The sequence below is a fragment of the Sebastes umbrosus genome, chromosome 23 (assembly GCF_015220745.1).
Source record: "Sebastes umbrosus isolate fSebUmb1 chromosome 23, fSebUmb1.pri, whole genome shotgun sequence".
NCBI classification, from domain to species: Eukaryota; Metazoa; Chordata; class Actinopteri; order Perciformes; family Sebastidae; genus Sebastes; species Sebastes umbrosus.
This window is the reverse complement of record NC_051291.1, coordinates 14,323,140-14,339,338: the sequence shown is the minus strand read 5'-3', so window position 1 is coordinate 14,339,338 and position 16,199 is coordinate 14,323,140. Positions and strand designations below refer to the sequence as shown.

Here is a 16,199-nt window from a genome sequence, read left to right as displayed (position 1 = left end):
GGAGAGGGAGAAAGAGAAAGAGATGGAGAGGGAGAGGACAGAGCAGGATAGGGAGAGAGACTTGGAGAGGCAGAGGGAGGAGTGGGAGAGGATGAGGGTGGAGATGGAGAGGGAGAGGGGGAGACAGGGGGGTTATGATGAAGAAACTGGACACCCACACCCATACCCTCCAGAGTACTTTTTCCTGAAGGTGAGGGCACGAAGTATTCACAACATCATTCTGAAATACTCAACCTGTGTGTTGCACATTCAAAAGGAGGTAGAATAAATGTCCATTTTAATCATCCAATGCTTTTAATGTTTCTTATGCAATAGGGACATCCAGGTGAGAATGGAGTTCCAGGACGAAAGGTGACTGAAGATATTTTAAACATTAAGATAAAACTTTATTTATAAACACGGTTACCCTTGTAAAGCCGTGATACAATCAAAAATGTAACATTATGAAGGTAAACATGTTGATTTCAGTTATATTACAGGACTTAAGTGATGTCAATAACTAGATTTACTGAGCTTGTCTTAATGTAATTTAAGGGGAGATACCCCAGGCAAAAGCATTGTTCAACAACTCAACTGTTTACATTTTGGCAACACTGATTTAAAGGGTCATTTCACCCAAATGGCATAAAATCTTTTCTCACTTAATTTATCTACAGGTATCTAGCTGTGCAAGAGTTCTACTTGGCCATATTTTGAGATACATTTCTTTGGGATTTCTCTGAAATTTAGTTTGTGGTGGTTACAGGATTGAAAAAGGACATTTAAACAAGACTAAAAGTCCACAGCACCCGATTCGATGGTTATAAACTCATTAAATGTGCGTTATCGGTCGCTTTCAGCACCATAGATGTGGGTGAGTAGGGGCCTGCTACACCTACAACGTTGTAAAAGTGAAAGCGAAACTTATAAGCAACACGTTCTTACACGTAAAACTGCATGAAACATTATGTTTGGAACACAAAAAAACAGTTTCTTTAGGTTTAGGCAACAAAACTACCACTTCTTTAGGTTTAAGCAACAAAACCACTTAGTTAAGTTTAGGGGAAAAGATCGTGCTTTGGCTTAAAATAACTATGTTTCAAAAGTGAAACTTAAAGGTTTAAGGTTAAGACAACTACACATACTGTACCGACTTCAACCCCTATGGGGTTTCACACTGTCTACACTACAGTGCCTGACTTCTGTTTTTTCTCCTGACATAATTACTACGGTCGCTAGAGGTCGCTGTCGTCTTCTGTTATTCCTTTTTTCAGTGATCGCCCATGTAAATAGATGATAAAAACCTACTAGTGGGTGTAGCATGCCCCTTCTGACCCACATCTATGAGGCTGATCACCACTGATAACACCCCTTTAATGATCTGATAACAGTCTAACCAGCTGCTACAATGACAAAGCTTACATGATGATGTGCAGGTATAATGTTCACCATTTCAGTTTAGACTGTTAGCATGCTAACATTTGCTAATTTGCAATAAACGCAGAGCACACACAGCTGAATGCCATTAAAGTTTAGCAGGCATTAGATCATGAAACGGAAACATGGGCACATAAAATCACAGTTATGTGCGCGGGAGGACACCGTGTTTTGTAATTTGGCTGAACTCCCCCTTTAAGTTAAAAAACATTCTACCACTGCCAGGATTTACTGAGTCACTGATATGGTCTTACTGATTATACTAATTTAAAGCATCATTATCATCATCCTGAGATCACAGAGAAAGAATGACAGTCGCCACACGAAATGTGCCGCCAGTTCATAAAAATATCATCGCCGCTCTTCCCACCTACCCGCAGTGCATCAGTAAATGACATCAGAGCTGAGGGGGAACTTCTCTCCCGTCTCGCCTGTCAGTGAAGCCAGTTGAGTCCAGGCCTTTGATGTCACCCTCTGCTCTATTTCTGTTTGACTGGGAGACAGTAGATTAAAGCAGGCATTAATAATTCCCCTTGTTAAAAATGCTGACAAGCCTGATTATTCTTTTCTGTGTGTGTTATTTCAAATTCCTCCGTGTTGGTTTATTTTGGCTCATGAAACACATCGTGCTGAGGTGCACTTTCTAACTGATATGTGCTCTTTATGTCCACTCTTTCCAGGGGGAATTTGGTGAAAGTGGACAAAAGGTAAATATTCATAAGCTGTTATGAGTTTGTAACGGTGAAATCTGTGAGTTGAGATTTTAATTTAAAGGAATTTCCAGTGTAACATGTTATAGACATGTTTGTCTTGTGTTTTTAGGGAGAGCCAGGCATCGGCCACAGAGGTCCAGAAGGCCAAGCTGGTCCTCCGGGACACAAGGTGAAATTTCAACCCCCTAAAAAATAATTAATCCTCACAGTCTTTTCCATCTCATTCTCTTTGATTGACTTTGCTTCTCATCGTGGTTTTAATTTCGAGAATTTAATTGCTCAGTGACTCACTCACTCACTTAAAAATCGTGTTTGAGCATATAAATTGATAAAGGACAGAAGGACTTTATTTGAAAACAATTAATCAAAAGTAATAGAAGAGCTGCATAATTACATTACATGAAGCAATTGACCTTTAACTGTGTGTTTGTTTCCCTAACATTTCATTTGTCTCCATCTTTCTCTCCCTTTTCCTCTTTCTCTTTATACCTCAGGGTGAACCAGGTGAGCCAGGGCCTCCAGGTGCTCAGGGCATCCAGGGTATCCTTGGTAATGCAGGCATGCAGGGCTCCCAGGGCCTTAGAGGCCCCCCAGGAGACCCAGGAGAGCCGGGCAGAGAGGTACATCATCATATATCAACTTATATATACCATTTAGCTCGCTTTGATCTGTAAAAATGAAGACAGTGAAAGTGAAATGATGCTTTATAATTGTGAATGAATACAGACAGAGAGTGCTGTCCTGTTGGTGTTTAAAAGAGACATGAGATGTTTTGTGTGTTGGCGCAGGGTGAGCGGGGTAAAAGGGGGAAGAATGGATCGCCTGGCGCTCCTGGACCTCGAGGAGGAGCAGGACCTCACGTAAGAAAATATACAAATGATCTTTGGGAGTAAAGTTTCCCACATGAAGTATGAGTAAAACTTAGTCATTATTTGCTGTTAGGGACATTTTATCTGATTGATTGTCAACTGGAAATGATGTTTAATGATATTTTCTTTCACTACCACTGCATCTCTCTAATAAAGGGTCCTCTTGGTGTGCCTGGAGTAAAAGGAATCAAGGTACAAACAATACTGTATATGTGATATCTGAGTAGCATTTACTTTAGTTTTGTTTGTCCCACGAATCCAACATAATATTATAAGAACTTAGTTTTATGTTAGTAGCAGCGGGATATTGTTATTGTCATTTTCATCTCTGCAGTGTAAAAAAAAAGTTGATCGTTGCTTCATCTTCCTCGTCCTCATCAGGGTGACAGTATTCCTGGAGAGCCTGGTGCCAGGGGGTTGTCTGGCTTCCCTGGCAGAAGGGTGAGTTGAGTTCAGCTTATGTAATGTGAAATATCACACACTCACTGTGTTCACCAGTTTGAAAGAGAGTTTATCTAATCTTACCTTTTAAGGTTTTTGACATACAGTATTTAGTACATTCCTGTAATGTTGGGGAATTATGCAGTAACATTAAAAGATGTCTTTTCTTTTCAGGGTGAAAAAGGCACTTTAGGTATTAAAGGAGTTCCTGGGTATTTAGTAAGCAACTTTTCAAAACCGTTCAACTGAGTATAACATTTCAATTGCGACAAACAGAGTTTCACTTATGTACATTTGGAGACAAAATCCTTTTATTTTCAATTTTTTTATAGGGTCCAAAAGGCTTGCGAGGCAGCAGAGGTGACAAGGTGAGCTGTTATTTCACATGATTGTTCTTTGTTTGTGTTAATTATTCATATACTAATACTGGAATACTGTGATGTTTGATGCCAATTTGAAGTCTCTTATTTCAGCAAACAAGACTTTGCAAATTATTAAACTCCCAATACATGCCAACCACCTGTTGTGCCTCATCCAAAGGTTAAATTGAATCAAATCCATTTTTATTGCCACACATACTTTTTGGACTCATTTTGGAATCTGATGAAGCAGACAACATTCATACTTTTAACCATTTGTGATTTTTTCTGACCTCTTTCATCCCCAAAGTGTGTTCACCCAAAGGACTTTATCTAGTAACTTGATGTTTTTCTATTTACAGTGCATTTTCTGTAAAAAATCTTTACACCGTGGCGCACAAAAAGCATGAATGTGCTGCAATTTCTGAGATGTTAGATGATCAATGTACTTCTTGACCTTGTCTGCCTGCGTGTACTTGAGGTTTGAGTGAAGAGGCCAACATTGACATTTGAACGTGTAGATGCTCATACAGACGTCCCCATTCCCTTTAAAGTGTCAGCAGTAGTGATGTCAGACTGTCTTCATATTTGTTTGTTCCTTTTTTTACTGAAGTGTCACAACCGAGTGACTCATTCCTGTCACATTCCACTAAACCTTGGTCATGTTGTGTACAACAACCATTCATGACATTTTATCAAAGGTGGATGACGTTAGACTGGATTTTATTTTGTTGTGAAGGGATTTAATAAAATGCTGAGGGCTCAGCAATTTCCCTGTTGTAACACCAAAGCAGCAAGAAATATGAAGTAATATTTGTACTTTTGTTGACACCTGGGAATGAAATAATCATCTTTGGAAAGTCGTTTTAAAAAGCATCTTTCTTTGCAGGGGGATCTTGGGTTGCCTGGAGTCAGAGGAGAGAGGGTATGATGATTTTTTTCTTTTTAGGGCTTCAAATGAAGTGCACATTATTCATGGCTCGATATATATACATCCATGGGAATTCACATTATTTGCTCTATCATTTGTTGCAGATTACATTTATTTGTAGCTGGTATTCACAATTTAATCCCTTCCTACAGGGGAGTCAGCTTCAAATCCAGGGACCCCGTGGATTTAAGGGTTCCAAAGGAGAGCTGGTGAGATCATCTGTTGTATTTGCCATGTGGTTTAAATTCAACACAATTCAATACAACTTTATTTGTTCTTACAAGGGTCTTGTACTCAGTCTGTTGCCACCCAGATAGACAAATGCACACACAATAAATAGAAGAAAGAGAAGAAAAAAAACTGTCTTAATGACATGCAAAACAATCAAAGACTACACGCTTTGAATTAGGAGGAAATGTTTTCATAAATACTATAATTATCCAAACATATCTAGAAACACACATAAAAAGACCTATGAAGAATTGAGTACACGTTTTGTTTCAGGGGGAGCGAGGCCCGCCGGGTTTTGATGGCGATAAAGGAGAAAAGGGCGAGGACGGTCCACCTGGAGTCAAGGTAAATTTAAAAACAAGGAAAGAACAAGAATACCTTCCATAAGACAGTTAGAGCACGGAAATGTGATTCACAACAGTGATGTTATACCGGTCATGATTAAGTCTCTGATAAACAATTATCATATATATTTCACGATTATGAAAAGTATTTTAATTTGTTTTTTAAAGGGCATAAAGGGTGATGCAGGCACTAAGGGGGCACTGGGGCGTTTTGGAGCACGAGGACCAGTCGGACAGAAGGTAAATAAGGGTTAAATTTAATATCTTGACACTGCAACAACTTTATTATAACCGTTCAACACTTTTATTCTAGTGCTGTGTGTGAAATTGTCCTCTTTTCCTGCAGGGAGATCCAGGAGAGCCAGGAGTCAATGGAGAGATGGTAGAGCCACAATGCAAACATAAGCAAACAAACATTCAGTAATTGTAATTGGAGCCAAAATTCAGTTTTATAGAGGACCTATTATGCTTTTGTGCTTTTTCCCTTTCCTTTAGTGTGTTTTATCATTTTTTGTGCATGTAAAAGTTCTTCAAAGTTACAAAGTCCACTGCTCCTAAACTGCCTGAAACACCTTGCTTGAAGTCCCGCCTTTTCATCCGTAACGTGGTGATGTCACCAAGTGAAACATTTGCATAATAAAAAGTAAAGTGTTTTTTGAATATTGAAGCATGTAAACATTTGTAGTAGAAACCCAAAATACAAGTATGCACCTGAAAATAAGCACAATAGGTCCTCTTTAACTTCAGGGAATCCCATACAGTAATAATACCCATGATGTGATTTAAGGGTCGCAACGGGGATCATGGAGTGGATGGGGCAAAGGGGGACAAAGGAGACAAAGGAGTGCTGGGCCAGCAGGGCAATCAGGTACATTGAAAATCAATATATAACCAATCGTGATCATTTGAATTTTTAAAGATTCAACATCATTTATTGTTTTGTTTTGTCCACAGGGTGATGCAGGAGAATCAGGCTTACCAGGAGACAATGGGGAGACGGGAGAGAAGGTGGAGGAAGTTATCATTTATTGAGTTTCAGGTTCTCTATTTGCATGATATCGCTATATTGACATTTCTTTTCAGGGTTTCAGAGGTTTACCTGGACGCATTGGGAGTCCAGGCCTGGATGGAGAAAAGGTTAGGCCTGAATTAGCATCTTAGACTAAAACAGAGTTATCTAACATGTGAAGAAATGTTGTCAGTAATCTAGATAACTTTGTCTTTGCAAAACAGGGAGATATGGGGTTGCACGGCACCCCTGGTATACCTGGGCTGAATGGACTCGTAGGGCGCAAGGTAAACATTAGAGTGTGCACATATTTCTCTTTCTCTCTTCCCCAAACATATCCAAAATTACTATTCTCTTCATGTGATATCACTTCAGGGTGATAAGGGACAAGGAGGCACCAACGGTGTTGATGGTGAACCAGGAGTGAAAGGAGTAAAGGTTAGTAAATTCAAAATAACTGGTCGTTATCCAACTAATTTCACCAGTGATTATGTGTTTATTATTGTTAAATTCCCAGGAAAAATAACAGCATAATGTTTTTTTTTATCTTCCCCTGCACACAAAGGATGTGTTGGTGTGTTAATGTACTTCTTTGCTCCATGCAGGGTACAGGCGGTTTCCCAGGTTTCCCAGGGTTTAAGGGGTCAGCAGGGAATCCAGGAAGGGATGGAGATGAGGGACCACCAGCAAACCCAGGACTCCGTGGGCTCACAGGGCCTAAGGTACTGTATTCATACTCCCTCAGTGTATTGAGGAACTATTTTACACTGCATTGATAATGCTTTATTGTGAAATGGAAGAAAAACGTGGGCTTGTTATCAACATTACAATTAATTAATCTCATATCAAGCTGTTCTCTTGATCAACACTTGATCATAGTCTAGCTGTTCTCCTTTGACAAGGACTTTTTTGAATTTTATCTCTGTAATCGGTAGGTCATCTCTGCTTGTGTCAAATCACATTTTTTATCTTAAAATATATGGCATACTTTTTTTTTATTCATAATTTTTTTTTCAATACCATTTTCATACATGCAGCGTCATAGATGTTTTACATTTAATGACAAATTAATCCCAAAACTGCAAAAAAACATACTGTTTTTTTATATATAGCATCTACAGTATACACACACACACACATATTCGTTCATACACAGAGACTACTGTATATATGTGTGTATGCAAGCCCGATCATACTTGCTAATTACAGGGAGTGGTTAGACATTCAGTAACATAGTCGTCCGTCTATTTGAAACGGAGCGGACAGCCTGGTGACTAAACCTCTGACACATTTTGTGAATATAATTATAATTTCCCATCATCTAAAGTTCACCTTTCTTCAAAGACATCTTTACATATTCCATACTGTGTGAGTCACTTTCGCCATGAATTGTTCGTGTTGTTGTCTTGAGTCATTGGAGTCATTGTTTTTTTCCACTCTTTTGTTATTTGCTTCAGTGCTGCGATCCTGAATAGATCATTTTCATCTTGACTAAGACCAGTTGGATGTTTTCCCAGGATGATGAAATAAAAGCTGTTCTCTTGATCACGACTTCACTACATCATTTTCTCAAGATAACAAATTAATAATAGTCTAGCTGTTGTTTTGAATACACAATAAAGCAACTTCTTTGACGCACTAACACTGAGCTATGACAGCACTGAAAAGCCAAATCAGAAGCTTCTGCAAATACATATGCACAGTAAAGTATTTATCCGGATGCACTCAGAACAAATTATTTATATATATATTAGTATCTACAGGCTTATTCAGTTGTTAATCCTTGTATGGTACACACACACAGCTATCTGTCAGTCTTTAAAAAAATACATTTCTGTAAAAAAAAGTCCAAGTTAAAAGAGAAGACAATGAGCAGGAGGATGAGCTGAGCCTGATTACAGTCATCACCATGTAGCCTGCGCTCTGTATACTGCAGCAGTGGATACAGCACAGACATGTCCTTAATTAACACACACACACACACACACACACACACGGAGGCCTATTTCCGTCTGCAGCTTTCAAGTAATATCTTACTCAATTAGCTCCTTTCAGCTACAATTAGTAGACTTTCAGTGTTGACGGAGAGAGGCTGGAAACCTCTAATGAGGATATTCCGAGGATGAACCTAATTGGTCTGTCTTTCATGCCGCACAGAAGTGAGTGTACTGCTGTGGTTTTTCTTTCTTGTTAGCAAAGAGATTTTGTATAAAAGAATTTCAAAACTCATAACCAGTGGGCAACCTCCAGGTCTGAAACGTGAAGCCAATGCTGAAGTGCCTTAAACTTGCATTCTTTCTAACAGCCAGCAGGGGGCGACTCCTCTGGTTGCAAAAAGAAGTCTGATTGTATAGAAGTCTATGAGAAAATGAGCCTACTTCTCACTTGATTTATTATCCCAGTAAACATTGTAAACTTGAGTTTATGGTCTCAGTCGCTAGTTTCAAGTCTTCTTCAATACAGCATGATGTTCATTTAGTAAATTATGGTCCCGTTTAGAGTCAAATAGACCATAAAGCAGGTTATGCTTTAGGGCGGGGCTACCTTGTGATTGACAAGTTGCTACCAGCTCAGGAATTTTTGTTGCCTAAAAATGTCTTATTCAGCGTTCAGTTGTACTAAGCTCCACCCTCTCGTGTCATTTCTGGTTGCAAAGAACCAAGATGGCGACAGCCAAAATGCCAAACTCGAGGCTTCAAAACTGTAGTCCACAAATCAGTGGGTGACGTCACGGTGACTATGTCCACTTCTTATATACAGTCTATGCTTACAATGTCTCTTTGATCTTTTTGTCAAACAGGGGGACCGGGGCAGAAGGGGCAGATCGAAGCCATGTCAGAGGGGAGTACCCGGGACGCCAGGACTAGCAGGAAAGAGTGTGAGAGTCACACATGAACACACACACTTCTCTGAACAAACTTACAGTGGAGAGAGCCAAGCCATGTCTTGACCCTTTCCTAGCTAGCTTCTGTAACGCAATGGGTTTTTCTCATTCTCTATTGAACTAGATAGTACAATTTGAGCATCTAATCATTTTAACAAAGGTAAAACAATGCTGAAGATAAAACAACAATGAGCTCCATGAGGCTTTGAAAGCATTTCAATTGGAGAGACTCATGGGATTATAAACAATACATACATTATATTTGTTGTGTAGTATGTTCATTAACATGTTACACCAGATATAAAATAAAAAAATCAGAAAGGCTATATAGATCATTTTTGAATAGCTGCATTCAATTGTTTTAGTGTTAGTATTGGATTTTATTAATACTGTATATCAAACCTTTAGCGCCACTTTTGCACCAGTTTGTTGTTGGTGTTTTTGCTGAGAGGGAGATGTCGTTTGCATCAGAAATTCCCCATAAATACTACTTTTTAATAAAACTAGAAGCATGGCGTGAATATTTTCTCACTCAACTGTTTGTTCTTATGCTACAATATAACATGAATGTGGTATTCAATTTGATTTATAAAGCGCCACATCTTAGCAGAAGTTATCTCAGGGCACTTTTCATAAAGAGAAGGCTGTACTCTTTGTAATATTTTTTACGGAGACCCAACAGTTCCCACCAAGCACTTGGCGACAGTGTAAAGGAAAAACTAACCTATTAATCTTGTGTACAGGCCTGGTTTTTCACAAGGGAAGGGGATGGGACTTTATACTCTTTATAGTGATTTTGTTCACATTAAAATGCTTTGTACAAATACTTATAACTTGATAGAATGTAATTAATCTTGTGTATTTGTAAATGTGTTTTTGCTTTAGGGTGAACTCGGTATTGAAGGAGGAAAAGGGGATAAGGGGGAGCCTGGACTCACAGTACGTGTTCATCACAATCACACACACACACACACACACATTTAAAGTATATATACTGTATATATACGAGTTTAGCTAAATGAATGACTGACTGAACTTTGAATCTTGTCATTCTCTGTGTCAAGGCTGAAGAAGTGAAGGAGCTAGTCACCCAGGAGGTGGTAGAAAAGTGTGGTAAGATAGTGTGTGCGTAGGTTGGGTCAGGTTGGGTCACTTGTACATTTTGAACCTTCTGTGTGCTTGTACTTATCCGAGAATGCGTATATGCATGCCTCTAGACAGGCCTACATATGTGTGTGGTTGTTTGTTGTGAAGCTCCCGTGGCAGTATCATGGCACCCGTGTGTGTTTTGCCATCTGCTATGTTCTCTCAGAGGAACACACACCATGGTGCCAGCAACAGTAGAGCCATTCACAAACACGAGACGGCCATTAAGTGGGACGCCTCCTCACCAAGAAGCCACTACACACTTACAAGACACTTAAAGGACAATTCTGCTTATTGTCAACCTTTTTCACGGAAGACATTTCGACATTATAGCTATATGAGTTTCTCTGCTATGTCATCCCCACACTTTGGCTTATTATTTGCAGAAAAAACATATTATTTGGGCACAGAATATCACAGCATGAATGGTCTACTTGCTTATTGTTGCTTATTAAAACCACACGCTATATATTTGGTGAAAATATGTGTTTTAACCCCTTTTTGCATTTCACTTCAATGGCTTTATTTAGCATGGGGGGCTTCCAGCAAACTGCAAGTAGGAAGAGTGAAGTAGTCTACAGTGAATAAAGTGATCTGGATGGCATTGACGAAGAAACTAAAACCTGAAATGATTATTTAATGGTCTCATACTGATTTATTTACTCAAACTTTGCCATTGAATGCTCTATTATTTATAAAAAAGTGTCTTGATGTATAATACAAGATAGAATAAATACTAAAAAACAGCGTTCTTATTTGGTGTTCATGATTGTGCGTATCATGTTTGTATCTTTACAGGGTTGGAATACAAGTTCATGGTAAAGTCTGTGGATCCAGATGGAACAACCGCAGTGACTGAGAATAAAAAAGAGCCGGACGATGTTGTGATATCCCTCAGCCGTGACCTCCATGAAGAAGGGATGGAGGAAGAAGAAGTGGAAGACTACGGAGACGAACTGGGAGAAATGACCAGTCCTTCTCCTGTGATCCTACCAAACCGCACTGGTAATAGTAATTATTTCAATATTACACATCTAACTGTTTTGCAGGGTCCAAGCCCATGGGCCAAACACACAGATGCCTGAGATGCTATCATTTTCCAAAATGCTCAGTTGTCCCCACGACAGATTTATAGAGTGTGACCAAGTGTGCGTCACAGCTAAGCAGTTACATATGTCATACTTATGTGTAACAGCTGTGATGTAGACAGTTTTCTCATGTGTTAGTGGGGACTTTGGAACAGTGATAATGTACTCTGAGGTGTTTGGAGAAAGACAATATATCGGGACACAATTATCACCGATATCATCACCTCTATCTCATCTATTGTTGCTTATATTGGGACACCTCAGAGTATATTATCACGCTTCTCATGGTCCTTTAGTGGAAGGAATGGGTTGTGCTCCATACATTTTTATAAGTCTGTTTGTAGTCAGTTTAACTCTTGGTTAGGTTGGATTCAACACTGAGTTAAAGAAGATGAAAAATGCCTTTTAACCCGTTAAGATCCCATTCCCGCTCATTTTGTGCACCTTAACCTTAATATATTTAATAATATGTGCAAAGAAATTTACATAGCAATCAATTTCTTCGTATTTTTATATAAAAATCCAATCATCTTTTCTTTCTGTAAAACAAAATATCACGCGCAAGTACCAACCAATTTCAACCATTAATATCATGACATCTATCCATCAATCAATCTGCAACTTTTAGCGACAAGGAGAAAGCCCGCTCACTTTTTCGCTGTCCAATCAAATGCGAAGGGTTTGATTAAAGTCCCTCTCATAACTGTGCAACCGCCACGTGCAACGCTCAAATATTTTTTGTTTCACCGGGGAATACTCACAGTACAGAAGCTAAAGACGCTCTAACTTCCGTTTGAGCCTGAATCATGTCACTATGATTATCTTCCGTGGTTAAAGAATGTACCAAGTAAAAAAGTAAAGGTGGCGCTACTGAGCACATTGTATCCGGTTGAGGGCACTTTAGGGTTTGTGGCAAACAATTTTTCTATGTCTGGTTGATCGGTATCACAGTCTAATACTTTGAAATTTACTATATTCTGCAAATTCCAACTATATACGGAGATTAGGTCAACACTGTGGGGTAATGCAAGAACTATATCTGGCATAAAATGGTCGAAAACGATCAAGTTGAAAGTCAGTTTTTGACTATATGTCATAAATGCATGTTGAGCATAGCAACACTTTTAATTCTAGTTAGCACGCAATCTGCTTAATATGTCATACAGCCCACGTTTCCTGTCTATATCCACACTGTCGACTATCAAAAAAAGGAAAAAGTGGTGCAACAAAAAAGCCCTCGGCTCCTAGAGTGTTACTGAAACCATCAACATCAAGACAACAAAGCAACCAGAAAGTTAAAGGGTCAACATGAACTAAGTAATCACACAATATTTCATGAAGCTCACAGCAAACACAGCCCTCAGGCATGTGCAACCCAATTTATTTTAATTCTTGCTTCAAGTAAGCAGAAAACTAATCAAAGAGTGAGCCTGTCATTGCCCATTGTCAATGTCAGCATGTTTATTCATAAATTACAGTCATTAGATATAAAATCGTGACATTTAGCTCATTCTGTGTGCAAAATAATGACTGTGCACAAGCACAGCAGGCCACATTTAAATATTTACTCTTTCATTTGGAGACTTCAAAGGAATTAAATAAAAATTGCCACATGTGCCAACCTCTGCAACTGCATTTAACTGCCTGGGCGGCTGTGGCTCAGAGCAGGTAGTGTACACAGTGGATGCAGTGTAAAGCGCTTTGAGTGGTCGGAAGATTAGAAAAGCGCTATATAAATGCAAGTCCATTTACAATTTACCATAAAATCTATTGTATTAACCGGTGTTCCTTAAGCACATACTTTACATTAACAAATCTCATTGGAATAGCTCTTTCTTCATCTTTCTTACACAATACTGTCACCTGTGTGAGTGCAGTAGGGTGCAGGGATGAAGCACTTTGTAATTACAGTACATGCTACCCGAGACAAAGGCATTTCTTTTGTCAGTAAAGTGTGAGTTTCATGCATCATATATAGTTTAATCAAACACTGAGGTCAGCGATCGTCATCAGCTGCTTCATTCATGCTTCACAGTCACCGGCTCATTTAGCAGCTGTGTTGCTATCAGTTCATACGCTCACGCCAACGTCATTCATTACTTCAGCTTTCTTTATGTGCTATAAATAATCAATTCCTTGACGTAAGTGTCTCTGACTGAACTCAGTGTTCATTTTGTGAATATAATAGTAGCCAATATTAGTGATGTTGTTAGATCAAATCAGATGAAAAGAGTTCAACACAGCAAACAAAGAACTAGAAACTAGTGCTTGTGGCTTTCTGTACTTATACATTTGTTTTATCCAGCTCTTTGAATAACTTTTTATCCCAAGTGAACTGTAATTCCTTCAAACTAAGTCTGTAGGGTTGCATATTTACAGAACTTTTGCACAAAGAGATAAAAAAAAGACTAACAATGAACGCTCCATGTACTTGTGTTGATCGCTCTGATTTAAGATGACTCAAAACACAACTGGCGTTCATTAAATGTTGGTCCAGTCGAAGTGGTTCCTTCTGATGATTGAATCTACCAACCTGTAAAACTTGTCATTGTTGTTCAGATTCTCTTGAGGGAGGGACTGTGGAGTGGGGACAGAGGAAGAAAAGAAGCATATTTGGAGCAAAGGCTGCTGGTGAGTGGCCAAAACAACTGATTTTCCCCTCTTTCTTTAATCTTGTTTACTTTCTCTGTGTATTGCTCTCGTTGTCACATTTTCACAATCTATGAGTAATTAGCTGCTTGAAATCATTAAAAGCACAAGGTTGGAGAGAATGATAAGAAGAGCAAAACTTAATCCATGAGTGTTTGACAGCCTGTGCTATATTTCATGACGCACTTCTTTAGCAGTGAAAAGGAAGATTTAAAGGGTAATGAAGAATGTGGTTTCACACTAAATCTTGTCGATAGCATCCAGCAAGTCAGTTTACAGTTGCTCATTCATATATAAAGGAATAGTGTGACATTGTGGGACGTATTTTCTGTCTTCTTGAGAGTTACATATTAGCTTAATCTCTGTGTGTTCAATACAGAGATGTTGGAGATGATGGGTGTTAAGCCAAGTTTAGCACAGAGACTGGAATCGGGGGAAACCAGTATAAGAATTCAGCTGGGTGTGACCACTAGATAAGACAACTGATTTACTCTGTGTATTGTATGATAGCTATTTTGCTCTCATCCAGCTCTCTATAAGAAAGCAAACAAGCAAGCATCCCTTTTACACAAGCACTTGTCTCAATGGTACTGCAGGCTTTTATCATCTAATTTGTGAAATCTTGTCAGACATACTCTAATATCGCCCCACTTAATCATAGCTGTACCAAGCATTTTGCACACTAGTGGCCCCAAGTGGTCTCTTAAGAAAAGGGTAACGCCTGCACACTACTCCATGCCAACATTTCGATCCTGTTTGGATCTTCGTCAGGTCAAAATGTTTGAAAAAGTGGAAACCACAACCATATTTATACATAAAGCACCCCAATAGGCAAACTTGCTCTATGATGATGATGATATGAGCACCAGCGTGATAAAAACATCCACAAACAATTCACAATTTGATAAAGTGCATAAAAACAATAATACAAAAGCCATACTTCTAATATCATGCTTCTAAATATCAATATTTTATGTCATATTCATCATCTCACATATCAGAAAATCCTTCACCTACATATTCTATATTTTTTTTTTCAGTGTGAAAGACTTCATCATACAGGAATAATGTAGTCGGTGATCCTCAAACATATTGAAACATTTCCTTCATTTTGCAGCAATATCTAACACCTGATGGGTAAATACAGTGAATCTACAGCATCTCAGTTTGTGGGGTATTTTTAACCTTTTTTATTTTCCTCCACACATGCAGAACGCTGCCTGGAGCCGATGTCAGAGGGGGCCTGTTCAGAATATGTTCTGCTCTGGTACTTCCACCCTCGCTCAGGGGAATGCAGGCCGTTTGTGTACGGGGGCTGTGGTGGCAACGGAAACCGATTCTCCTCAAGACAAGAGTGCCAGAGTTGGTGTAGGATGGAGAGGAGAGGTAGGGGCGAACCTGTCAGATCACACATGAGATATACATGAACTAATCTTCTTTAAAAGGATTTGGTTGTACAGTACAAATGGGGGGATACTGATGCAAAAATAGATATTCTGTTCACCTTTTCTTATAGTAATACAAGTGTATGTACACTTCCACAGGTACCGAGCCCTGGAGAGGAAACTAGCAACCCCAAAGGAGAAAATCATTTTTGTACATAACTGTGTAAAATGTTTTGTGTTTTTATATTGGATTTATTTATATATTTGAACTGCTGTTTCTTGATTTGTTTTATGGACAAAGTGTTTGAAATCAAAATGTGAATTTTGTAATTTCTATATGTGTTTCTAAAAATGAGTTGTTGAATGTCAAAAGTGATCAATATTCACACTACTGAAAATTAAATCCGTCTTTTTTTTGTGTGTCTTTGTCGTGATCGTCTCTTCTCTCTCTCTCTCTCTAGTCTCTTTATGTAACGCTCAGTCATCTTTCTTATGTTTTGTCAATTGCGCTGCACCCTGTGCGGTGAGAAAAATAAGAAGCTGGTGGCTGATTTCCTGCTGCCACCTTCACCACTACATATGCTCCTTTGGCAGGGGGTGTTATGGGTCAGGCTGGGAGCCAGATGAGGGACCAACAGGAGCCCAGTGAGGGAGATCACGCGGGGACTGTTTTATAGGACTCTCCATCAGACGGACGCAGCAGTAGCAGGGGATTCCTGCGTGGGTGTTGATGT

At 39.1% G+C, this 16,199-nt stretch overlaps 1 protein-coding gene across 1 annotated transcript; it reads left to right on the top strand.

Annotated features, from left to right (window-relative positions):
* si:dkey-117n7.5 (uncharacterized protein LOC559444 homolog) lies at positions 1-15,887 on the top strand. Its single transcript, XM_037759898.1, has 28 exons — positions 1-190; positions 316-351; positions 2,097-2,123; positions 2,239-2,298; positions 2,624-2,749; positions 2,918-2,989; positions 3,155-3,190; positions 3,380-3,439; positions 3,614-3,658; positions 3,772-3,807; positions 4,688-4,723; positions 4,882-4,938; positions 5,234-5,305; positions 5,473-5,544; positions 5,651-5,686; positions 6,092-6,172; positions 6,259-6,312; positions 6,388-6,441; positions 6,538-6,600; positions 6,689-6,751; positions 6,919-7,035; positions 9,114-9,191; positions 10,083-10,136; positions 10,262-10,310; positions 11,142-11,348; positions 13,991-14,062; positions 15,293-15,466; positions 15,625-15,887. Exons 1-28 carry the CDS (start codon positions 23-25, stop codon positions 15,648-15,650), a joined length of 2,031 nt encoding a protein of 676 aa, XP_037615826.1. The 5' UTR covers positions 1-22; the 3' UTR covers positions 15,651-15,887.
* The last annotated feature ends 312 nt before the right edge of the window (positions 15,888-16,199 follow it).